This window comes from Molothrus ater, chromosome 17, assembly GCF_012460135.2.
Source record: "Molothrus ater isolate BHLD 08-10-18 breed brown headed cowbird chromosome 17, BPBGC_Mater_1.1, whole genome shotgun sequence".
NCBI lineage: Eukaryota > Metazoa > Chordata > Aves > Passeriformes > Icteridae > Molothrus > Molothrus ater.
In genome coordinates, this window is record NC_050494.2 from 4418616 (window position 1) to 4444251 (window position 25636).

Below are 25636 nucleotides of genomic sequence, written 5' to 3' on the forward strand. Positions count from 1 at the left end.
CCAATTTCCTTAAACCATGAGCAAAGGACAGTACCAAACCTCTCAAAAGGAGAAAAAAAAAAAACCACAACCACAAAAACCCATAAAACCCATTCATTTAAAATATGGCTTGACAAAGCCTTTGTAAATCTTAAATGTCCTCTTCAGTTGGTGCATATGAAAATCCTAAAAATGCATCTGAGGCACTGGAGCTGCTGGCTGCCAGGTCAGGCGTGCGGGTGATGGAGGCAGAGATGGCTTCCTGGGTGAACTCAGGATCAAAGTGTCTCAGATCAGCTGGGCCAGCCTAAGCCAAGGAGCAGACACACAATCATTGAGGGAGCAGACCCAAACCAGACCCTTGTGTTCAGACAGCCCAACACAGCTGCTCTTCCAAAAGAGCCATCAGCACTGCATCTGCAGGTCCCAACCCACACCTCAGAACCCTCAGCATCAGTGTGAGCTATTTAGAGATGATCCCTTCTGTAAAACAGACAGAATTACCCACTTACCACATTGGGGTTGAATGGAGGAGTAATCCTCTTGTGATATAAATCATCCCAGTTTATTGGGCTGAAGAATACATGGCTCTTTATCTCAAGCTGCACAGAAAGCAGGAAGGAAAAGTCAATTTTCTGCCAACCCTCATTTTCCAGCACCTGGTCTCACAGCTTTAAGTGGTTGACTTGAAGTTCCCACATACTCATATCCACAAATCCTTAATACATGAGGGTCCTGGTTCAGGAATCCCCCAAAGGGAAATGACCCATCACACACTGGTGTCCTTAGCTGGCCACCACCCCTCTCCCTTTGGAAATCCAAGTGAACCCCATGTGTTCCTTGTAGGAGGCTGAAGGGACAGACTGTGTGGGAGGGTTTTTCCAAGCAAGTGCTGTTATGAAAGAAATGCTCTGAATAGAAATTTCCCCATCTTTCCTCCTGCTCATAGTGAAGGCCACATACAAAGTCTGTTTTGGCACCCAGCCTCCTCTTCTGGTCCTTGTGGAGAAGTCCCTGAAGGATGTCACAAGCTGCCACAGTCTTGGTTCCTTGGATCTGTAGTGGCTTGTGCAGAATGTTGTCATACATCTGAGACACATCCCGGCTGTAGAAAGGAGGCTAATTTGAAAGAGAGGAGAAGCAGCCAGGTAAAACCTGAGCTACCAGAAGGAGCCACACATTGCAGGTCAAAAAGAGTCCTGCAGTGAGCAGATGGAGAACTGCCACACCTCTGCTCAAAAGGGCAGTGGTAGGGTTGGACCAGATCATTAATTCAGGATTTAGTTGTCTATCAAATACCTCATGAACACCAGACCAACCTCACACCACAGCTTTTGCAAATCGAATTTCCACTATGTAAAGTAAACCAGCCCATTTCCAAACTTACCAGTCCAAAGAGCATTTCATAGAGGACAGCTCCTAGGCACCACCAGTCTACTGTCCTGTCATAGGGCTGCTTCTTTAGCACCTCAGGAGCCAGATACTGGGAAGTCAGAAGGAAATATTGGAGTCAAATTATAAAGGAAGGGCTTTGCCCTCCTTAGTCCCAAACCTGGCTGCAGCTCAAGTTGAGCAAATGCATTAAGAGTAACACAGATGCTTTTCCTAGTATTATCCAATAAACTCTCCACTTGCTTTGGAGCACTGGGGTTGAGAGACACCTACCAAAGCCCTCAAAGTGTCCTTGCAGGCTACAGGAGGTTCTCTTCCTTGAGAGGACTTCTACAAGCATTTGGTACCTGCCACAATGCAGCCAGCAATCCTGTCCCACTAGAGACAACACACCTCTAAAAAAACCCTGTATTTTTGAAAAAGCTGCAGTTTTCAGCCCCAGTAAGTCTGTCCAAAGCAGCAAAACTACCAAGAGGCACCGTCAAGGAGCAACAGGCAAGAAATGGAGCAGCCTGCAGAGTTTCCCACAGAATTACCTCTGTGTACTATCAGGCTCTGTCTAGAACAGGAAAACACCATCACACACCAAAACTGGAAAACAAAGCTTAAACATTCCTGCTTGGTTCATGCTGTGCTATTGCATAAGTGAAACCTCACTGAAAAAGGAGGGAAATTCCTGCCCACTTCTGCTGAGCTTGAAGGCTCAAAGGTGCCATGTTTATAGCCCCTTTGTCAAGCTGCCTGGGGAAAGCAGCAGGACAGGTATATTACCTAGGCTGCAGTTCTACCAAAATCTCCAGGCTCAGTAAGAAGCAGGCAAAAAAGCTTCCAAGAAGCCAGACTGGAAATAGGTTTTCACAAAACCCACTTGGAGTGCACTGGAGGAAAGGCATTTCCTCCCCTCTGAGCAGTGTTTGCATTCCAGGGGGGAGCCTGCTCCCCTCCTCTACACAGGGCATTCTGCAGCTCCTGCATGCACCAAGGCCACACAGGAGAGCACAGCAAGGTCCTGTGCATGGCAGTACCAGCAGGCTCCTTGTTCTGCACCACTGGGGTCTCAGAGCAGGTAAACAATCAGCAGTCCTGCTCCCAAGGACCAGGTTGTCTCCACTCCCCAGCTATTTTCACAAGCCTGGCCATTTCCAAGTTTTCCAAGTGCTTAAACCCTTGCCCCAATAGCTCATTCATACCTGTAACAACACAGCAATTTTGGAGTGACTGTCTGCTGGATAGGGAAGGCCTTATCTGAACTCCAGCTCCAGGATGACAGCCTCAGAGAACCCATATTTTTTTGAGGTGCCACATAAGCCCAAGACCCAGAGCACCAAGTGTCTGAAGGTTTCCAGCCCCCAGGTCTCAGCAAAGCCCCAGCACATGGAGTACCTCAGGAGTGCCACAGAAGGTAGAAGTTGTCTCCTCTTGCTCCATTCCTTCTTTGCAGAGTCCAAAGTCTGTCAATACTATGTGTCCCTAAAGAAAAGAGAAATTTTGGCTTGTGCCACTCTTTATGGAGAGGAGACAGAATTTCCAGGATTTGCCTATGCATTACATCTCATGTGAGTTTTGGCTCCCCACTGCTCATCTGCCTCCCCTCCCTCCCATTATGTTCATCTTGTAGTACAGGTACTACAAGAGCCTGTAGAAAAAATGAAGTCTAGATTTCTTCTTATTTTTTATTTGTCTACAGCTAGGTAGCCATGAAGAGCTCCAGCACTGCTGTGATTTTCTGCTGCTTTATCCCAGAGCCAATTTGTGTAACAGCCACCACCAGAGCTGCAGCAGTGACCTGCTCTTCACCACCCTGATCCCCCCCACAGGCCAGGTCCCATCTTCTGGGAATGAGCCCCAAAACCATGCAGTTCTTCAGAGGGCAAGCCCTCTCATCCCTCCAGGATGTGCACAGAAGTGCAGTGGGGCAGACAAACAAAATCCATGCCATCATGTCAGCTGTAGTCCAGCTTGCAGAGCCACAGCCCTCTGCTTGTGAATATACCTGGCAATCCAGGAGGATGTTCTCAGGCTTTAAGTCCCTGCAAGACAAAATGTTGCTTGAGCAGATTTGGCCAGATACTTAGAAAACATGGATGTGAAACAGCACCAGCTAAGATCAGGAGCTAACAAAGCCTCCCAACCCAGATCACCAAGACCTTCCCAAATTGCAGACACCCATCAGTATATATACATGGAAACATAAATTGGCTGCTTTCACACAGGATCAGGTGTCAGCCTGCATTTCCATGCATAAATTGTTACTGAGAGATGATTTCTTATTGAGCCAGGTTTATTTTATGTCTTTAAACTTAATACCCTCAGACTGATCTGGGAAGGGGAAAGAGTGGTTTATTGCCCATCAGGTCTTGCAGGGTAAAGCACCACAGCACAGTCTTGTCTGGGCTAGGGCGTTCTTCAGCTACTCCATCCTGCATTTCACTTGCCCAGTGAATCCCTTTCCCTGGCAACACTGCACCCCCTGCCTGAGGAGGCTTGGAGCCCCTGCCTTACCTGTAGATGATGTTTAGGGAATGCAGGTACCCAATGGCACTGGCCACTTCTGCGGCGTAGAACCGGGCCCGGGGCTCACGGAAGCAGCGCTCCCTTTGCAAGTGGAAGAAGAGCTACAGGAAGGTGAGAGGGTTGATCATGTCTCCAAATACATGAAGGCTAATCTGGAGCAAGGCTCAAAGCCAGCTACATAAGTGAAAAGTGATTTGCAGCAGGTAGCACATTAACAGCATGAAACATGCCCAAGCCAAGTGAATTTAAGCAATCCAAACACCTCTCTAAAAAGGTTTCGTTTCTCCTCCTCATCATTCCCAAAAATTAATAATTAATTCTCAAACCCCCCCATCATCTGCTGATCTGGTTAAGCTCCTAGCTTATTACAACCCACAGGCTGATTACAGTGGTAGTATGGCCATGAGAAATGATACATGTGCAGAGAGCTGAACGTGCAAAGATCCCCAACATGAACTTGATTTGAGCAAGATATCCACCTTAACAATATCTCCCACCCAGTTTCAGATGGCACAGAAAGACAGCTGAGAAAAGTAAGCTTCTACAGGACAGAAAAAGTCTAGAAAGTTGCAATGGCATCATCCCTAACCACTAGACACAGATCCAGAGCTGGCCAACAAGGGGGTTTCCCTGAACCTCACTGATGCCAGTATTTCCCATATTCTCCATAGAATTTTAAAATGCCCCATTACTGCTTTTCTCAGAATCTTTACTTTCGAAGTCATCTGACTCAGATAATAGCCAGCAAGATCTTGGCTCAATTTAGAGGTGAGGTATCCTGCCAGGTGTTCCTGGCTGCTCCTTGCCAGCAGTCAAAACAACGTTATCCCTCAACATCATTATCTTCTGACAAGAAAATTTTAAATAAAGCAGCATGTTTGTGAAGGACCAAAAAGGATTAAAACAAAGCCTGGAAATGCACTCACCTCTCCTCCATTTACATAGTCAAGCACAAAATAAAGCTTCTCTGAGGTCTGGAAGGAATAATGGAGTCCCACAAGGAAGGGGTGCTTGACATTTTTCAGGAGCACGTTGCGTTCTGCCATGATGTGGTTTTGCTATCAAGAAGCAGACAAAGCATTAAGGATTCAGGCAAGGATCCAGCCCAGCCTGCCCTAAGGGCTCAGTGATGCTTTCAAAGCAGGTGGAAGCTGGGAGCCCACCAGGGTCATTTCCAGCCCCCAAAAGAGAACCATTCCCTCCTATCTGACCTAATTAATCTCTGCTCTTTTGTTCTCATGGCACAGCCAGATCCATGTTTAACATGAGAAGTGCCTACCTGAATGCCAGGTATCCCAATTGCATTATCCAGAGAGCCCATACACCAACCACAATTTCCAGAACAGCCCAGGAGAGCAGACATACCTCCTTTTTCTTGAGGATGGTTTTCTTGTGCAAGACTTTGACTGCATAAAAAGTCCCATCACACTTGCGTTTGGCCAGGAGAACCTGCAACAGAAGGTCCTGGTCACAGCTGTCTCACCTTGGTCAGTGTGTCCTCATTAGTTTAACACTCTTGTGAGTGATTATACACAGAAAACTACTTCAGAGGGCCAGCTACAGGGTTTTAAAGATCAAGCTCCAGCCCTCTCAATTCCCAGCACTTTTTCATTGCCAGAAGATAAGCACTTAATATCTCCACATATATTCCCTAGACACCCAATAGAAAATAGTTTTGGAGCATTTGGGGCTAGTCTCACTTAAAGTGAATCCTGCCTGTCTCCAAGGTTTCTCTGGAGATCTTGTGCTGAACAAGTTTGAAACTTATTTTGAATCAAGCAGTGCTCTTGACCATCACCACCCTGAGCACAAAACACCTCACTCTTCAGTCCTTAGAGAGGTTGAAGGACCTTAAAGTTAGAATGGACTGTTAGTAATAGTGTCTCAGGTTTTATTTCATCTCAGTCCCACTCAGGCCAAACACCTCAGGAGAGGTGCAAGCAAAGGACACAGCCAGAAACTCCTTCAGCAACACATTTTCCTGCCAAGCTGCCTGCAAACAGCTACAGCCCAACTGCACAAGCCCACTTACCTTTCCAAAGCTTCCTTTGCCAATAACCTTCAGGAAGTCAAAGTCTGTTGGCTTGGCACTGTTGGGCAAGAATGAAACAAGTTAATGTTTCTGGGAGAGAAACACGCAACAGTAACACCACCATCAAAGCAGAGTTCCTGCTTGGAAAAATGAGTGTTTGTGAAAGGGATTAAAGGGCACTGGTGGGTGACCCTCGCTCCCAGGCAGCTCAGGATTCACACTGTGTGTTTCAGTGCACCCCCCAGAGCACGAGCACCCCCTCAGCAACCTGGGGCTGAAGGCAGCAGCAGTGACAGCACCTGTAAGGACAAAGAGATGCCCTTACAGGGGACACAGTTTGTGCCTGTTTCTAGAGAAAGACAGTCAGGAAGCCAGCAGTGACAAGGAAGACCTTCCTTACTACCTCTCAAAAGAAAAGGGACAAGGGCCTATAGACATGGCCAGGAGAGGATGGTTATAATAAGTACCAGCTACAGCTTAGCCTTGGAAGCTGGTGCATTAGTGGCACATGTGGTGTTAAAGGCCAAGGAATGTAATTGTCCAGGCTCCTGCAGACACCACCCTGGGACACACAGGGATCATCTGCATCTCCCTGTCAAATCTCTTCCCACTCCACACCCTACCTGGCTTTGCAGGGAGCTTACTTGGGGTTAGCAGAAGGTCCGAGGTTGATGTTGTCAGTTGGTGTTGAAGGCTAGAGAAGATAAGAAGAATTTTAGTCACAAGGATTATGCTGCAGGTTGGGTTTTCCCTTCCTTAGCACAGCAACCCTCACACAGAGCCATTGATAAACACCCAGTGGATACTTCAGCAAACATTTAAGGTCTCTCTAGATGACTTATGCACACACAGCACCACAGAGCTGCAGCCTCTCTCTTCCCAAAGAGAAGAGGATGCATACACACACACATGCTCTTCCTCCTGTTCCCTAGGAATCTTACTGTCCCCAGACTCTGGGAACATCATGCCTTGTCCAAAAGGGCCTCCCTGCTGTTTTCCCCCACCCAGCATCATCCACAGGACAGGGCAGCAGCAAGACTCCCAGCAGGCTAACACAGGCTCTTTTCTTGTTTTTAATCTAAAGGCACCAGCCCCCTTTGTCCCAAAGGTGAGGATTTGCTTGTTCAGAGCCATGAGCTCACCTGGGTGCTTTTGTCTGGGCTCCGGGAACGATCCATTAAAAAAACAACTCGCTCAGCACTTGGGAAAAGAAGAGGAAGTCAGTGTTGAGTACAAAATCTGAGAGAGGAACAGCTTCACACCATTGACTTGCAGGGGAGTAGTGCAAACCCCAGTGTGTGCACCCCTTCCATCATAGGAGGGCTCAGCTGAGCTCCCCAGCACTGCTACCCCCAAAGGCTGGGATACCCACACTCTGGGGGAGGCAGGGAATGGTGTGTGCTGTCAGGAGATCAGGGAAGCAGAGCTCCTGGGTGAATATCTAATATTGGCCCCCAACTCCCAATAGCAGAAGCTGCACAAGCACACGGGCGCCAGCACAGCCCCAGCAGCAACACAGCACCAGGCCAGGGGAAGGCACAGCTCTCCTGGCCATGGCCAGACCCCTCTCCAGGCAGATGCAGCCCCCTCCTCACTGCACAGGGATGCTGCAGCCCAGTGAGTATCCCCACAGGGCAGCCAGGAGAGTCCAGCTGGGTCCAGGCACCACGGTCCATGGGGCTGGCAGCAACCAGAGGCCACTGCCCAGGCCAGGTCAGACCAGGGCAGGTCAGGGATGTTGACATTGCAGGGAAGAGGAGCTGCCATGGCAGCCAGGGCAGGCTTGCTGAGCAGAGGCATTAAAGACCTCTTGTCTGCCTGGTGCAGCTTTTGCTGGGGCTGAAGAAGCCAGACTTAAACATTTGTTGGTTCAGATCCATCCTGCCTGACCATCACTGGGGATGGGTGAGCCTTGCCTCAGGGATTCCTCCCTTTGGTTTTAGGGGTTCCTCTATGCTCTTTGCAAAAGCCAGAATTAAGAAGATGACATGGGAGCTCTGCTCCCTTCTCCTCTGCCCAGAGAGCTTAGAGCCCCCCCTCAGCCCCACCACACTACATCTGCTCTGAAGGCTCTCACCCCCACAGCCACCCTCTGCCCCACCCCTCCCAAAAAGGGGGCCCAAAGACCCCACCAGCCTCCCCACATCTCACCTGTGGGTGCTCCCACTCTCTGCCCCCACACACCACCAGGCACAGACCCCCAGCCATCCCACAGAAACCCCTCCTGCACAGCCAGGCTGGGCATGGCAGGAGCTGCCGGGCAGCAGCGGATGCTGGCAGCTGTGCCAGGGACTGCCCACATCTGCCCGGTGCCAGCCAGCTCCATCCACCAGCCAGCCAGCACAGGGGTTATCAGCTGAGCTGTTAAAGGGCTCCCATCCCACTGGGAGGGGTTCATACTCACTATGAGCAGAGCCTGGAGCCAGAGGCCTTGATGGTTTGTTCTATCCTCTCCCGGCCGTGCTTGATGAGTTCTGGGAGCAAAGTTGGAGCACCGAAGCCGATTAGCTGGCAGCGTGATCACAAGTGCACAGAGGCACATTTGTTCTTCACTGACCTTGCTCTTCTCTCCACAGCCACCCTCCTCCCCCTTCCACTCACATACCAAAATAACCAGGAAATTATAGGAACCAGGACATCTTCCCTCCCAGCCTCACCAGGAGCCCTCAATAGCTCACAGGACAGGCATGAGTGCCACAAAACAGACACCCTCTCTGGTGGCCAAGGGGACTCAGGCTGAAGCACCACTGTCAAGCCTTTCTGAGCCACCCCATGTCCCCAGGGGGGACAAGGAGAGTGCTTACAAGGATGAGGTTGTACTGGGATACGTCACACACTTGGCACATCCACTGTCCCTTCCATTCAGGACTCTATGAGTAATTAGGGACATGAATGAAACCTTTCAGGCCCTGCAGGAGGTAAGCCAGCACACACACATCACAGCAGTGGCTTGCCCAAGGACACATAGCCAGTGCCAGAAGCTGGAATTCCCACCATGGAGCATTGCTGCTGCTCAGCTGTGCAGGCAGTTGCCACCACTCATCATCATCATCACCTCTCTCTTCACAGAGAGGAAGCCCTGAGCCTGCTCCCTGCTGCACAGGCTGAGCCAGAGGGAAGCCCAAGGAGTGCAGCCTGTACAGAGGAGTTCCTTGTTTTGCTTAGGAGTAGATAGCAAAAGTATTTCAAGACTCAGTTTTACTCCTCACTTCTGCCACTGAAGGGAAAGCCAGGATCAAAACATTCACAGAAATATGCCTTTCCTTCCCATCTAAAAAGAAGGGGCTTTGTAGACACAAGCAAGCTGTCATCCTGGAATAGCTCTTCTGCAGACCAAGGAATGGAGAGCACCAATTGCCAGAACCTGTCTCCCTGGGCAAGGATTTTGTAGGACAATGTGTCTTGAGGCAAACAAGCCCATAACAGAGCCCTTCCTGCATGGATGGTGGATCTGGCAGGCAGGGGATCCTGGAACTCCTGAGAGCCCCTGAGCTGGCCCCACCAGCAGATCTGGGATTTGGGGGCAGCTCTGATGAGCAGCCAAAAAACTAAGCTGTGGGTTTAGAGTTACTGAATGGATAAGAAAGGCAAAGGGAATTTAAAGCAAAGCCCACAAAACCATGCAGAGGGAGAACTTACAACATCAGGGCTGGTCTGAGCCCCTGACCTTGTCCATACTCTGCCCTGCAGCAAGTCCAAGATCCCGTCCCAGCTGGCAGCCACCAGCAGGGACAGCATGCAGGCAGCACCCAGACAGATCAAGCCCTGGGCATCTCCTCCCACTGGGCATAGTCCTTTCCCTGACAGCCTGGCTCTCCCAGGGCTGCTGAAGGTCACCCAACACCTGTGTCTGCCTCAGGGGCTGCTGGACAGGCTGGGCAGATTCATGGCCACAGCAGAGGGACACCACTGCTGCAGTCTCTGAGCAGACAGCAGTCCCTGAAGCACCCAGGCCTGAGAGGAGGCTGGCACAGGGCACACAGGGGTGTGTAGACAAGCCCCCAGCTGCACATGGCAGCAGCAGGGAGAGAAGTGAAGGCTCCCATCCCTGCTCAGGAGCCTCTGGCCAGAGCAACCCAACCTAGCACCTCACTCCTGCTCCCTGCCTGCAGCTCCATCAGGTGGTACAGCCCATTTCCTTCAAATCTGAAGCCCCACAAGCTTGGGTTTGGCCTTAGGGCCACCTTGCAGCCTCTGTTCTGGTCCCAGACTCAGGGGAAATAACTCAGGTACAGATGGAGATATCACAGCTTGGTCATCTGGGAGAGCACATGGGTAAGCCATAGAAACACATCCACATGCCCTGGAGGTATTCACAGGATGCAGGACAAGTTCCTGACTTGCTCCAAGGAGCTTGGACAAGCCTGTTTTAGCAACCTGCAGCTAGGCAGGAGCCCCCCAGCCTGGCAGCCCATTCATGCCTCCCTCCACCAGCCCTGTTCTGCTCCACTGCCTCTTTGCTGGAAGTGAAGCCACTCAACAAGTCCCTGCTGACCAAGAGCAGCCTTTTCCAGCACAGCTTTTTCATTAAAGGGACTTGCTCTGAGGTTGAAGTCTCTGGCACTGAAGTACCATACCCATTTATAGGATGTGTATAGCCCCAACCCACATCACTTTCTACACAGGTTCAGAGCCACCTTCCCCAGCCCAAGTCCACCTTCAAAACCAGGTTAGTTTGTGGTTTAAATCTCACAAGCAGCCAAGCAGGCTTTCCCTTATCACTAACAAACCCTACCCCCCTAAAGCAGAAAGATTTCCTGAGCACAGACACTGAACAACAGAACCAGAAATAGGTCACGAAGATCTGCTGGAATCCTTGGTTATCCATGCCCGGCTGCATCCCTCCCCGTGCCTGCTGGTGCAGCACGGATGCTCCAGGCACGGCCAGGGCCACAGAGAGCATTGGCAAGCAAGTCTAGGAGCTCCCCAATATCACAGGACTATTACACAGCAGGAACACAGACACCTGCACCCCACTCCCCCCTCCTCAAACACCATTTCACCCCAACTCCCGGCCACAGGCACCCCCCAGGCAGGAAGCACTCACTCACACGACAGAAAGCTGCTACTTCCAAGTTGGAGCAGTTTGTGCAGCTAAATCTCCCCCCACCACGCATCCCTCAGTAACATACGCTTGCTTCCCAGCACAGCACGAGCAGCTCCCTGTTCCTCACACAGTTCTGGCAGTGGTGACCCACATTCCCATGCCAGCCCAGCGTTATTTGCTACAAACACATTACTAATGCAAGGCGTACCTTGCACGGAGACACAACCTCACAGCCTCGTCATCTGCGGGCTGCTCCCGCCTCCTCCCCGATGTCACCGCTCTCGGCAGCCTCCCCTGCCTAACCTACATTGCAAACCCCTCCGAGGCAGTCCCTCGTCCCCTCCTGCTCTGGGAAGGGCTGGCTGCCAGCCTGGAGAAGCCCGGCAGGGCTGGGACAGCAGGTGATGCTGTGCAGGAAGCTCAGAGTTTGGAAGGGCACCCACAGGTTTCACCCAGCACAGGGGCTGCTCTCAGCTGAAGGGGGAGATGCCCCAGTTTCAGCTCAGAGAGGAGCAGGGAGGGAGGTGGGAGATTCCTGCAAACACGTGCTTTTACAGGGGAGAGAAAAAAAGGCTCAAGTTTTCCCCTGCTGCAGATCGAAGAGAGAGCTGCAAGCTAGTACTGAACTCCACTTTCATCCCCATTGAGACACCACAGCAAGTCCAGGAAGAGGTTAGGAAAGACTTTAAAGAACTTCTGCATTTCAAGAAGCTTTCTTAGCCAGTCTCTGGAGACCTACAGGCTTGTCCAATTTTCTCCTGCAGATCCTGTTCCCTACACCCCAGGGACACTGCAAAACAGAGCAGAAATCAGCCAAGCAGCCCTGGCTCAAGACAAACTGGAAACAACCAATCCTTGAAATTTTAGGGAAAAGCTACATGCAGAACTTAAAGAAAACAGCACGTGGCTAAAGCTTGAAGCACTTTGCAAAAAAATAATTCTATGAAAACAAGCCATCAAACATACCTGGGAGCTCATCTCCCAGAGGCTGAGTCCTGAAGCATGGGAAGCACTCCACAAGCACTGAGCACAGAGACCTCTCATTCCCCACACTCCCCATCTCTGCACCAGCCCACCCTGCCAGGCCAGGAGCCCAGAGCTCCTTCCTAAAACCCAAAGGGGAAGAGCTTTATTTCCTGCAGCAGTTCATCTAGCCCCTAAACACAACCACTCCTCAGAGTGATCATACCACTGCTGCTGCCTCATGCAGCACTTTAAATAGAGCAGGAAAAGCTGACCAGCTGCAAGAGATGAAGAAACACCTGCTAGCTGTACCCAAGGAGTGAGAATTTAGGTGGGAGGGGTAACTATGGGTGGGGAGGAAGAGGTGCAGGTGGTGTGTAGAAGCAAATTGCAGCCTGGCAGGCAGCTCAGGTGTCCTGAATAATTTTTTACAAGTCAGCTGAAAATTCATCCTCTGTCCAGTGATTTGGAGGAAGGTCAAAACTGGCATTTGGTTCAGGTCAAGCCGTGAAGAAACTGCTTTTTACAGTGTCCTGGGGAGCCTGGAGGGCTGCAGCCAGGCTGGTGCTTTGCAGCACTCTTAACTGCAAACATAAACACATGGGGAGCCTGGTGATTTGAGAGACCAGAGACTGAGCTCTGAGCAAAAGGAGACCTGGGAGAAGGGCTGATGTCTTCTCTCTCTTTATTAAATATAAATCAGTTGCTTTTTGCTGCCATTGTAGTTTCCTATTAAAATCTCTCTGTGTGCAGCTGCAGCAGCAGGAAAGCAGCTCCTGGAGCAATTTCAGTGGTGGGTGCAAGGAGGTAAAAGCCAGGCTGTGGCAGCATTCCCTGTGGGAAGCAGAAGGGCTGGCCACCATGGGATAGGTCCCTAGATTACAGCTACCAGGGGAGATCATCAGGAACATTTGATGTGCTTGGTGCCATGTGTAATGAGGGAGAGGGAGCAGCATTTTGCTTGAAATATCACCTTCTTTCAGGTCAAAAGCTGATTGTTTGCTCACCCAATATTCTCAAGCTATCAGCATTGACATCCTTTAAGAAGACCCCTTGTTTTTCTTTTTTCCAGCTTTGCCTCCACTTGCATTGAAATGGCCAAATTTCAGAATAATTTTATCAGTTACATTTTCTTAAAGTTACATTTTCTAGTCAGTGCCTTCTGCTTTTGTTTCTCTAATGAAAATCTCAGTGTTATCAACAAAATCTACTTGATTTTAATTTCCATGGAAAAAGACATCTTTAATTAAAATCCCACTTTCTATCTAGAGAAGAATAAAGCAGGAGGATCCTGTAGGGAAAATTTTAACAGCTAAAATGCATAAAACACCTAATCTGATGACAACTAGTGATGGACAAAGTGATGTTGGGTCGGTTTTGTCCATCCTACCCCCTCTGTGATGATCATTGACACTCCAGGGCTGGGTGTCACTCAGGGCCAGGTGTGAGAGGCAAAGCTGCCACCTCTGTGTGTGTCCCATGGGAGCCAGGCTCCCTGCAGCCCTTGCTGAGCAGGCTGAGCCCAGCTGGAGCCCACCAGGAAGGCTCTGCAGCCCAACACTTGTGGGAGACCATGGGGAGGCCCTCTCCATGCCCTCAGCATGCCCAGGGCTCAGTGGCACCGTGCCACCCAGCAGCATTACCTTTTGTCTTGCCCAGGGCAGTGGAGGAGGGCTCCATCCAGGCCACAATCATAAGCCAGCCAAAAGAATCTCCTCTCCTTGCAGCTGGGGCAGGAATTCAGCTGCTGCCTCTGGGTGTCCTCAGGAAGCAGAGCACACAGATGTTCCTCTGTCTGCAAAGGTGAAGGGCACAGGAGTGAGAGCACAGACAAGTCCTTGGGTGCAGCACTGGCTGACTGCCAGACAGACACAGCTCTGGGACACGGGGGCAGATCCTGGCCCTCTCTGGGCAGCACCCACTCAGTCTGGGGGAGATTACTGGGGGCTCTGCCATCACCCCAGTGACAAAGCACTTTGGGAATGGAAGAGAGCTGAGAGGTTTGGCTCCTGTAACACAGAAGAAATTTACCCAAAACCTGGTAAATTCATGTATTTCTGCCGTTGGGAAAAGATTTGGGGTTTAGAGGCTTTTGAGGAGCTGAACCCCATTTCACCCTACCTGTACCCAGGGTGACTGCCCTGACACCGGTGGCTCCCTGGCAAACATTCCCTGGAAGCACAGGGACACATGGCCCATGGGTGAACCCCACTGTGGGGCAGGTCCTTGTCAAAAATTCAACCTCAGACACCTGGGGCAGCTGCACAGGGCTCTGCCTGTGGAGCCCTGTGACTCTCCCTGGAGAGGGGACCAGGGTGAGCAGTTGTCCCCATGATGACATGAGTGGGACAGGCAGGTGTGAGTAGGGCTGGCCTCCTGCCCCTAGCCCTGTGTAAAAGGTGAGGCTTTGCCCTTGCCCTGTCCTGTGTGCCCACAGCCAGTCCCCTCCTGCAGCAGCTCTTGTCCCTCACCCATCATGGCCTGTGCCCATGGCAGGAGCCCTCAGTGCCACACTGGAGGGACTTGGGAGTGTGGGAGCACTTGCAGGGCACACACATCCCACAGGCACGTGTCCCTGCAGGTGCCAGCAGGGTAACCATGGCCCCTTACAGCAGCACTGACCTTGGCCCATTCCCCTGCCCAGAACTCACACACTCCTGGACAAAATTAAACAGTTCTGCTGGAGCTGGAGAGCTGCTGATGTCAGGGCTGGGTTTTGCCAGCATTGCTGCTCTTCTGTGCCTGGCTGCTGTTTCCCTGCCCTCCAGAGAACACATCTGTGCCAGGAAAACCTCTGGCTGGACCTGAGTTCAAAGGTGAGGAGCAGATCTTGGGCAATTTAACCCCTTCTGTGCACATCTCCTGCCTGGACCTGGCCAGACCATGAGGGAAACAAACTCTGGCCACAGAGAGGGATTTTCTTCAGCTGGGCTTGCATAGCTCAGAGCCTCCAGCCATTGACCATTCTTGGAAACATTTTCTTTCCTCCCAAGAGAGGGAAGCTGCCTTTCTCTTCCCCAAGCCCTATGAGGGATCAAGGGCTGTGTGGTCCTTCCATGGCTGAGTTGGATTCCTCCAGGAAGGACCATCCCAGCAAAGCCACATTTGCAGCTTCACCAGGACAGGACACATCCAGTGGGGACAACAGGTCCAGCCCATTGTCTCTATGCACAGAGAAGTACCCTCTCTCTCTCTCTCTTACTGTGTTTTATATGCTGTTTTACAGGGGAAGATAATCCTAATCTCCCTGTCTGGCAATATCCATATCTCCAGCTCCAGCAGAATCATAAAAGTGTCACCGAAGTGGAACCACACGGTCCTGAGCAATTGGAGTTGCAGGGAAAGTCCAGATAAGGCTGAAAACAAATACTTGTCTAGAGAGCACAAAGCAAGAGACCATGGATCTGCAGTGAAAGGTGGCTTAAAATATTTGGCTACTCAGTTATCTCTGCTGGGTAAGAGCTAAAATGAGATTAGGATAGGATAGGATGGGATAGGATAGGATAGGATAGGATAGGATAGGATAGGCTGTTCTTTAAATGCTCAGAGGCTATTTGTTCCTTTTAGGAGAATTCATGAAAGAATAAATAGATTATTGGTGACCATTGCAGCTCTTTAAATTTCTTTTCCCTCTACATTTTTCTTTCAACTTCAAAAAGCAAAACTCTGCCTGAGGCTTTGCCTTTGATTTTGCCAAGGAATCCCACATAAGTGCTGGGATATTTTCCCATGTTTTGAAAAAAGGAGATAAGAGGAGACCACTGGGGATCAAGTTTGTATTCCAAAGGACAGCTAAGGTGGGTTTGAGCAATTTTTGCCACTTTTTGTGCCTCTGTTTCTGTAAATATGAGTGTGGCAGAATCTTACTGATCTCTTGTAAAGCCTTTACATTTTCTGTGGTTATTATTACCATTAAATTAGGTGGCTGGAACTTATTTTGCTCCCAAGTGCTTTTCAAGTGTAGGCACAATCTCAGTGAATAAATAACACACCATTGGAAGCAGTCTGACTGCAAGTGACCCTTCCTGGCCAGCCTTGTCCTTGCTAAAGGCTCAGCTGCCCTTGCTGCTTGCTGCCCCCTCTTCTCCTTCCCTGCAGCACTTCAGGACACATTACAGCCTGTGCTTGAGGGACATAAGACAAAACAAAACAAAACCAAAAAAAAATGACAACAACAACAAAAAAAACCACCCAAAAAACCCCAACCACAAACCCAAAACCCACAAACCCCAAACCCTGTTTTTTGGGGTGAACACATCTTTTCCACTGTAGCACAGGTCAGTGTGACACAGGCCCACCACCCCTGGCTCAAGCCCCAGGTGTGCTCACCTGGTGGGGACAAGGGGCAGAGGGGCAGTTTCCTGGCTGCATTGAGCAGAGTTTAGCAGCTCAGAAGTGGCCCTGAGAGCTGCACTGCCCAAGCCCAGGCCCCTGGCTGCTGGCACAGCCCTGGCTTCATCAGGAGAGCTGTGGGTGCAGTGTCCCTGGGAACGCCTCCCCTCTGCCTGCTCCATCCCTGAGAGCCACCAGCCCCAGCTCTGCTGCATGGAATCCATGTGTTCAACCCTTTTCATCCATGTGCAAATCCTGGGAAGCAACTGGAGCTGGCACAGCCAGAGATTGTCTCCAGCAGAGCTCTACATACTGCATCCAGTGAGCAGCCCAGTCCAAGCTGGGCTCAAGACATTGCCAGGACCTGTGAGCCCCTGTACAAGAGCAGCAGAGCTGTCCTGAAATGTGCCAAGCCCAGCTCTGTTCCCCTGCTCTGGAACCAAGCAGGAACAGCCCTCCCTGCCTGCCAGAGGGGTTTGGGAATGCTCTGTTAGAAGGCTGCTGGACACCCCTGAGCTTCCCCAGGCCCAGCCTCAGGGACTCTCACTGCCCAGGAGACCACAGGAGCCAGCACAACCTGAAAATTCTGGTGTAAACTTCACCTTTCTGGTGCTGGTTGCAAATCCCAGTGGAGCCCAAGTCTCCTTTCCATGTGTGGGTGGCCCAGAACCATGGGGACGTACAGTTGGTCTCTGCTGATCTGTCTGCTCCTGAAATTACCCAGATCAGGAGCACTCATGGGTGCTGCCCACAGGAGCCCACCCAGCTGAGCTGCTGTGGGGCTGCAGGGACAAGCAGGGTGATGGAAGCCCCTTTGATGGAAGTTTCCAGGAGGAGGCAAAGCTAAAGCCACGAATTTTCCCAGCTAGTTTGCAGGAGCAGCAAGGAGGCTGCTCATCTCCTCTCTGGACTTCTCCACATCTGGGAAACAACCCCACTGCTGGAACTGAACCCCCCTCCCCTTCCAGCTGCTGGCCCTGGGGAGCAGCTCTTCCACAGGCCAGCCAGGTCCTTCACAACACCCTCTGCTGCTCCCAAAGGGCTTCAGGCAGTCACTAAAAGAAGGGAAAGTCTCAATCCTCGCAGAGAAAGCAAAGGGGCATTACCTGCAGACAGGGCTCCTGGGATCCAGCAGCAGGGCTGGCGGGCACTGCCACACTCTCGCCGTGGGAGCAGCCTGTGCCTCTCTCCCTCCCGTTGTTTTTATTTTGGCAATGCAGTCTGAAGGTCGAAGAAAAGTCCGAAGGAGTGGCTTGTGGCAGGCAGTAAATTATTACCCTGGACCTCTCTCTGAGGGGACCAAGGCACAGGGAGCTGGGGTGGGAGAGGAAAATCCCTCCTTGGGGGGATTAGAGGGCAGCTCACTGGCAGGGAAGTGCAAAGGGTCAGAACAAAGTGCTCTGTTTGCCGAGGCTGTGCTGGGTCACATGCTGGCTGCCAGCAGAGGTAATGAGGCATGGGTCACCTCCCAAACTCCAGCAAGACCTCCTGGCTGTGGACAGGACCTGCTGCCAATCCCCCAGCAGCCCACAGACCTTGCCAGACAGGAAGGAGCTGGGTGAGAGGGAGCCTTGCCCTCTGGCAGCACTGAGGGGCAAGAAATCCAGGGACTTTTACATGCCTGATCTGTGCAGGTGTGACAGTCCTACAGCCTCCCTTCTGCCCCCTGTGTGTCCCCGGCTCTGTGGATCCTGGGCCACTCATACAGAGGAAGAACCACCTGAGAATCCAAGGAGGACCTGTGGGCACATCAGAGCTGAGCCCAGAGGAGCACTCTTAGATCCAAAATCTACTGCCCTCCATGCCCTCCTAATTTGCTCCATTCCTCTCCTTTCCCCTCTACAGGAGCCCAGCACCAGTGGTCCCACATCCCTGTGAGGGGGCCCAAACAAGAGTCTGACAGTGAGTGTGTTGGTGGAGTCACCGGTGGAACCTCCAGCTCCTCACCTGAAACACAAACTCCAAAGATGTACAAAATCAGTCGACGGAGAACATTGATGTCACCACCAAAATAAGCTTTTTCTGAAATAGCCTGGAATATGTGATATGGAGTACCCAAACTTCGTGAGGCTGAGGTATCCAGCTGCCACCACAGGCAAGGTCTCTGGCTCCCTGTGTGAGGAGGAGGAGGCAGAGCCATACCTGCCCTCTGCACACAGGGAGGAGTGGGCCCTACCCTCACCTCACTCCAGCTCCCACCCATGGCCCCACTGGGAGGCGCAACTGTGTGGATGCATGAGGGCAACAGAGATTTGGTATTACCCTCATGTCTCAGGAAATGAGCCCAAATAGAGGTCCCCATTGTGCCTGAGGAACTGTAAAGACACAGAGAGAAATAAATCCGTTCCCTGCTAGTGCAGAGAGGGCCTTTGTTCGTCTGGTTTTCAGAGTGAGAAGGTTTAGAGGATTGTTGCAACACATGACCAGAAGCTACAAAGCACAGACAAAAGCCATTTGGAGCACAGATCCGACTCTGACATCGCACTGGGTTTTCAGAAGATTTCTGCTTTGTTCACCTTAAACCTGCTGCTATTTTGGGGGTTATTTTCCTCACTCCTCTGCACCCCTTGCTGTAAGGGCTGCACATGTCCAGCAGCACTGGGCACACGAAGGCTGCCACAGGCACCGGCACAGCACCAAAATGTCTGCTGAGACAGGCTGGAGGGGCTGCCCGTGTTCCTAGCCCAGGGCACAAGTGTTGCACCAACAGCCACGGACAAGTTTAGAGGACACAGCCTGTGCTTATCGCTGGGCTTGCAGAGCCGGCTCGTTTCGCAAGCGGGTCCGCCTCAGCCACCAGCGAGCGCCGGCTCCCGGCAGGGGCACGGAGGAAGCTCCTGAGCCGAGCTGACAGCGAGACAAAGCCCTTTGGGGCTCGCTGGGAAATCGCTGCCTTCGGCACAGCTGGAAAGTGCAGCGGGGCAGACGCTGAGGTGCCCTGGCACCCCCGGGAGCCGCACCGCCTGCAGTGCTCCTCCAGCCGGGGCTGTCTCCCTGCAAGCAGGAGCTTGGGGAGCTCAGGGATTTGAGGTGCTGGTCAAGCTTCCCTGCTCTTCACCCTGAGGGTTAGGAGTGAGGATCCCTGACCTTCCCCTCACTGTCACAAAAAGGGCACAAATCTTACAGCCCCAAGTACAGCAGGGGGCACATCTGCTCATAAGGGGGGAAAAAAGTGCTGAATTAGGTTTAAAACCTCTGCAAAATTAAAGCTTCATAAAATATTTCCCATCATCATGTACTCAGAACCAGAGAAGTTTTGTCCCCTAAAGCACTAAGACCAGGACACGTTAGTCTGTGAGCATCCTGTGTCCAGACTTGAGCAGCTGCCTGCAGGAGAGGAGATCCAGCTGCCATGCTGCTGTGGCATGGCATGGCATGGCATGGGCCCCTTTGCTTCCCTGGTGGGGAACACAGAGACAGAAACACCTTGAAAGCACTCGTGCAAACCAAAGATGTGCAGGGCACTGTATTAACCTGCCAGGCAACCTCAGCTCTTCACTTATTCCAGGATCCAAGGGGTTATCTCAGGGCAGGCAGACGGGCTGGATCTCCTTCCACACTGGCCCTTTATCACTGCCCTGGAGAGAAAGCAGACCTGGAACAGAGAGTTCAGGGCAGAAACAAGAGCAGCGAGCACCCCTGACGAGAAGCCCCCTGTCCGCGCTGGCTCCCCTCATCGCGGGCGGGTGGATGCGGTGGCTCCGGGCCGGTTCCATCCCATCTCGCAGCCGGGGATGGATGCAGTGGCTCTGGGCCGGGCTCATCCCGTCTCTGGCTGTGGATGGATGCGGTGGCTCCGGACCAGTTCCATCCCATCTCCCGGCCGGGGATGGATGCGGTGGCTCCGGGCCGGGCTCATCCCGTCTCTGGCTGTGGATGGATGCGGTGGCTCCGGGCCGGGAGCGCCGTCGGGCGAGGGCGCTGCTCCGCCGTGGCGGCTCCGGGCCGGGGAGCGCACGGGAAGGGGGGCGGATCGGGCTGTCGGTGCCTGCGGCAGGGCGGCAATCACGGGTCACCTGCACCGGGGTGGGAGCGGGGATGATGAGGCTGAAAGTGGTGAGGATGGAGGTAGGGGTGAGCATGAAGATGATGGGCATGAGCTTGAGAATGGGGTAGGACGCTGCTGGGTATCCCCAGGCAAGGGCGCCGGCACGGAGGGAAATGTGGCTGATCCAGGGCAGGCGCCTCACCACGATGCCCCCCACTCTCCCCCACCCCCGGCGCCACACCACCCTGTCCCCACACGGCACAGATCCCACAGCTTGCCCTGTTCTTTCCTTTCGGAGGCTGCCCAGAAAATCGCCCGAAATGCGTTTTTCCCCGGGCAGGGACATCCCTCTCTCCCGCCCGCAGCCCCTTTCCCGGCTTGTGCCAACACCTCCCTCCCGGTACCGCATTGCGGAGCTGCCCGCTAACCCCGGCCGGACCGGGCGGGGGAGATGGGGGGGACATCCCAGCCCTACCGGGGCTCCACGTGTTTTGGGGGCAATAACAGGAGCCCCACGGGGACCTCAGCTGTGCCTGTGCTGCAGGAGCGCTGCCGGTGGGTCCCCCCATCCTCATCCTCGCTGTGTAGCGGCAGCGGATGGACAATTAGCTGTCGTGGCTTTTAAAATGGTGTAAATCGAGGTGTTTTCGGTCACAGGATTGGAGTGTGGGGCTGAGCTCCCCCGCGGTGGCGGCTTTGCCCACAGCGGGGATCAGCCCGACGCTCCACACCCATGGGCAGGGTTTGGTGGGTTTGGATCAAGCCAGGGGTACACCCAGCCTTTTATTTCGTTTATTTCTCTCCTTTGTTTGTGAGGGGATTTTTTCCTCCCTCTTTCACAAGCACAAAAACCCCGGGGTGCATCTGCAAACTCCCGTCCCGGTAGTCTGAGCACTACGGGGGGGAAAGCAAAACTGTGAGGAGGGGGTGAAAGCAGCCCCGCCACCCCCAGCTGTAAGACGACCTCTTCCTCAAAAGTGTCTCCTAGCTCTTGCAAGCAGCTGAATTCACCTTCTCTGGAAACCCGGCACTGCCTCCCCTTAGCCCGAGGATGTGTGGTAGCCCCGACACGGGGAGGATGAACCTCCCTCTGCCCCTGCCCTGCTCCTCCAAGACCCCCACGAACCAGGCCAGCCTCATCATCTATGTTTTCTCTTTATTGTTCCATATATTTATGTACCACATTATATGTTAAAGATAGATTTTTTTTTTCTGATATACATTTTTCATCTTATTTACCACAATGACACCACACGTACATTGGAAACAGCTCCACGGATCTGGTAGATTGCACAGAATGAATTGTGTCATAGTTTTGTTCCTGTAATCCCGAACGACATCAAATCCAACCATATATTATTATTATTATTATTATATTATTTTTTAGCTTTTCATAATTTAGAAATAACAATTGTTAAAACGAAACTAAACATAAGTCACCGAGAAATGGACTCCAGGGCTGCGATTTCAACCAGAGGCAACACATTTGTGTTTGATGGGAAGTGCCGTTCCTCGGTGTGGATTGGGATGCAAGAATCGAGCAGTCCTGACATCTATTGTGACTACGGTGTAAACATTGCAGGTAAGCGGCATCACCGGTCGTCAGACGCTGCTTGGGCTTGTTGGGCTGGTCGTACAATCTGGGTCTCGTCTACATCCATCTCTCAAAGTGTTAAAACAAAGGTCCCTGCTCCCGCCCCATTGGCGGGTTTGCTTCCCAGTCCCATGGGATCGGCACCTGTGTTTCAGCTCCTGAAACACTGATTTGCATATCTGTGAGGAGTGTTGAAAACTGCGACTGTTTCCCAACAGGCCGTTTGTGAGGGGCCAAGCTTCAGGCAACGAGTGAGGAGATAGGGGTGGGGCACCAGATAATATCCTTCCAAAAAATCTAAATAAAAAAAAATAGATTTAAATCTGAGCTTATTTAAAAAGACATCAGGGCGAGCACTTTCATCTCTTCTTATTTTCCTTAGTTTGCAGATTCTATGACATAGAATTTCTTGGATGCACGTAACGAAAATAATGACTCTTTCCATTAAAGGGATGCAGAATTATTTGGCTATGCGGATGTTCGATGCGATTCTCTTCCTGCACCCGACTCTGGCCCCTCCTTAGTCTTCAGCATTGGTTCTGAAAGCCTCTATGAGGCCTTCTAAAGAGTGGATGAACCCAGAGATGCTGCAGATACCACCTATAACGAAAATGGCAACATCGAAGAAGACATGATGCCACAAGAGCTTCCTCCACAAGAGTTTGAGGTGGAAGAGACTGGGGAGCAGGAAACAGAGCCCTGCGCCTGTGAGGCTCCCAGTAAGACCCATCAAGAGGGCGAAATGGGGGACATAAATAGCCATGAGCAGGGTGAAAACTACCAGGGCACATCTGAGGGTGAGTCCCCAGGATTTGAGCCGCCCGTCACCCCCATAGCAGTTGGGGAAGAAAGCCCTGTTTCCATCTTGGAAAAGGGACCGCTCCAGGACTTCTACAGCTGCAAAGAATGGCAAGGGGTATGAGAGCAAGGCTTTGGCCACCAAGAAAATGTTGACTACTGCTCTAATGGTGGATGGCAAGTTGTCTGTAATGACCTCCTTGGTCTCATCAGCCCAGGTCAGGTAGGCGACCAAGGCAAAGAGTCCCTTAAGGATGCAAGCTGCGATGTGAGTCCAGTTCATCATGCAATGGAACTCCTTGGGGTTCTGCATGTTCCCCTCCAAGGAAGGCAGAAAGATCTGGGAGGTGTAGCTGAAGACAATGATGCCAATGGAGATGGGAAACTTCTTGACATCAATGTAAAACTTGACTTTGTCCCAGGCCCAGTCACGCGCCCTGGAGAGGCAGTAGGCGATCACCAGGATGTTGATGACAAAGTGGGCTAACGTGCAGAGCAAGCTGAACTTGGAGACTGCCTTGAGGTTCTTCAAGAACGCGCAAGGCAGGAGCACTGCCGTGGCAATGATGGACCACGACTTCTGGGAGACGGGCAGGTTGGGGAAGCTGTTGTACATTAGGTTCCCACTGACCACCACATAGAGGATGCAGGTCATGACCAGTTCAATGATCTGAGCCACGTTCACAATTCTGCCCCCGAGGGTGGGGAAGCGGGGCGCGCAGCACGCGTTCGCGATGTCCACGTAGGAGTCTCTCACCCTGACTATCTCCCCATCCTCATTCTCTTCATAAAGACAGGCAATAAGGATTTTCCCAGTGTAGCAGCAAACCACTGCAGCGAAAATTATTAAAAAGAGTCCTAGGTATCCACCGTGAAGGATGGCATAGGGCAGGCCCAGAACAAACATCCCCTAGAAAGAGACAAAATGGAAACCGCGTTGCCGGATCTCTGAGAGGCCTGTGGCTGAGCGCACGCAGCCGCACCAGGGCGGTCACGTGCATGCTCTCTGCCTGCCCACGCACCGTGGCACCCACGCAGGCGGTCGCACAGTCACGCCATGCAGCCACTGCCACGCGGTGACGCACCCCTGTCCCTGTGACGTGCCACCCCCACAGTCACGCCCGCGTCATCGCACCCCCGAGCACCCACAACAGGAGAGCGAGGTTCGGGTGCCCGGGCTTTGCTCCAGTCTCTACCCTGGCTGTCCCCAGCCCCTCTCAGTGCACCAAGACCTCCCTAGCTGGGGACATCTCGAGGGGCCAGGCTGGGCCCACTCCAGTGCAGCCCCACCACCAGCCCAGTCACCCCCGTGTCCTCCTGTCCCTCCTTGCCCGTGACCCCTGCTGGGGCAGCCTGATGGGGTCAGAATCTGCAGCGTGACAGGGCTGGGGCCTGGGCCCCTCCCTGGCGCTGTGCCCGGTTCAGGGGGAGGAGAGGGAGCAAAGCAAAGCAGAAAGCTGGGCTAGGGGGTTTTAGTTTCCTTTTTTTTTAAATCTGTTTTTCCTTTTAATTCCCTCCTCCCGCTCTATTATTCACCTCTGTCTTTCACTTATTTTTATTTCTGGGTTTTCCCCCTTTTTTTCCCTATTCCCCCTATTCCTCGAAGCCGGTTTGCAATCAGCCCGTGGCTTCTGGCCGAGAAACAGAGCACGGAACGGGACCGGGATCAGGGAGCGCTGCCCGGTGCCCCGCGGCGGTGGCGGCGGCCGTACCTGGATGGCGTTGGTGACGTTCCATCCCGCCTCCCATGCCGTGATCTTGGGCTTGCCCTGTCCGGAGAGCTCGGAGCAGGCCTCCTTGGAGGCGGAGGGCGGCAGGGGCCCTGTGCCATCCCGCTGGTAGTGGATGTCCCCCTCCAGGGGCGGCTCCCCGCCCTCCTCGCTGCCCTCGGACTTGAGGATGTCCATCTGCAGCCCTTGCCGATGCTCCATGTCCAGGTCGTCGCAGTGGGCGAAGCCCACCGCCTCCTCGTCGGTGGCCGCCTGGAAGCCCATCCTGGCGAACATGCCGCTCATCTTCGCCTGGGATTTGTGCGACACCGAGGTGGCCACGTTGGAGAGCTTGCTGCGGAGGAGGGTGGCCATGGCGGCGGCTCTGGTGACTCCGCTGCTCGCGGACCCTCGGGGATGCGGACACCCGACGGGGCGGGCGGGCGGCGGGGCTGTGGACGGGACTCGGTCGCCCCTTGGCGAGGGGCGGCTGCGGGGAGCTGCTCCGAGCCGCTACCTCCGTGTCCCGGCGCAGTGCGGGCGGCTCCCGGCCGGGGTGCCCAGGGGCATGACACCGCTGCGGGGGGAGCGGGCCCGCACGCCCCCCGCCCGCTCCGCGCTGCTCCGCGCCGCTCCGCCGAGCCCCGCGGCGGGATCGGGGGGCGACTCGGGCGGGATGGGGGCTGTCAGCAGCCGGCCGATGTCACCAGACGGGCAGAGCAAGCCCCTGGCAGAGCGCGCCGCGTCTCCATCGCAGTGCGCCCACCTCGCGAAGAGAAGAGGAGAGGGGAGAGAATTGCTGCATTTCTGGGGGAGGTACCAGCCTCCCCGGCCAAGCCCAGCCCCCCGCACTCCCCCCCGCCCCACCCACGCCCGCCGGGCCCCGCCAGCAGCGCCGCAGCCCGGGACCCCCCCCCCCGCACCCCAGCCCGGCTCCGCATCCCTTGCGCTGCCCGCCCTGCCCCGCACCTGCCCCGCAGCCGCCCGCAGGCCCCCGGCCGCCAGCCCCTTCCCCACTGAGAAACAAAAGAGCTCCGCTGAAGAGGCGGACGGGCGGCTTACGACAGGTTCTTAACGGGATTCTCCTCCTCGCACCCCTTTCTTTTTCTTTTCTCTGTCCCCCAAAACGCGCGGCCCCTTCGGAGGCGGGGGGCGGCCTGGGAAGCGGCCCCTGCCCGGGGGACACAGCGGTGCGCGGCCACCCGCGCACAGGGAGCGAGGGCTCAGCTCTCCCTAACGATTCCTGGGATCAGTGAGCTCCAAAACCGGCGGGACGAGGGGCGCAGAT

The 25636-nt window shown here is 53.3% G+C and overlaps 2 protein-coding genes across 2 annotated transcripts; both read right to left on the reverse strand.

The window, feature by feature from the left end:
* Nucleotides 1-71: 71 nt before the first annotated feature.
* On the reverse strand, nt 72-13685 carry SGK2 (serum/glucocorticoid regulated kinase 2). The gene is made up of 14 exons (XM_036395604.2): nt 13571-13685; nt 8322-8391; nt 7060-7117; nt 6562-6611; nt 5918-5975; nt 5251-5334; nt 4812-4943; nt 3874-3986; nt 3365-3401; nt 2755-2841; nt 1367-1462; nt 943-1098; nt 492-581; nt 72-286 (listed from the first exon to the last, which is right to left on the reverse strand). Exons 1-14 carry the CDS (start codon nt 13620-13622, stop codon nt 131-133), a joined length of 1239 nt encoding a protein of 412 aa, XP_036251497.1. The 5' UTR covers nt 13623-13685; the 3' UTR covers nt 72-130.
* Nucleotides 13686-21386: 7701 nt separating this feature from the next.
* On the reverse strand, nt 21387-25126 carry SLC32A1 (solute carrier family 32 member 1). The gene is made up of 2 exons (XM_036395734.2): nt 24352-25126; nt 21387-23549 (listed from the first exon to the last, which is right to left on the reverse strand). The coding sequence occupies exons 1-2, from the start codon at nt 24721-24723 to the stop codon at nt 22362-22364; spliced, it is 1560 nt and encodes a 519-aa protein (XP_036251627.1). The 5' UTR covers nt 24724-25126; the 3' UTR covers nt 21387-22361.
* Between the last annotated feature and the right edge of the window lie 510 nt (nt 25127-25636).

Bases quoted from the DNA above. Each gene is read 5' to 3' on its own strand.
- SGK2 (XM_036395604.2), bottom strand. From the start codon at position 13,622: ATGATTGTGGCCTGGATGGAGCCCTCCTCCACTGCCCTGGGCAAGACA. The intron at 5,976-6,561 runs GTAAGCTCCCTG...CTTGCCCAACAG, and splicing joins GGACCTTCTGCTAACCCCAA to TGCCAAGCCAACAGACTTTG. The intron at 2,842-3,364 runs GTATATTCACAA...TCTTTTCTTTAG, and splicing joins ACATCCTCCTGGATTGCCAG to GGACACATAGTATTGACAGA.
- SLC32A1 (XM_036395734.2), bottom strand. From the start codon at position 24,723: ATGGCCACCCTCCTCCGCAGCAAGCTCTCCAACGTGGCCACCTCGGTG. The intron at 23,550-24,351 runs GTACGGCCGCCG...GTCTCTTTCTAG, and splicing joins ACGTCACCAACGCCATCCAG to GGGATGTTTGTTCTGGGCCT.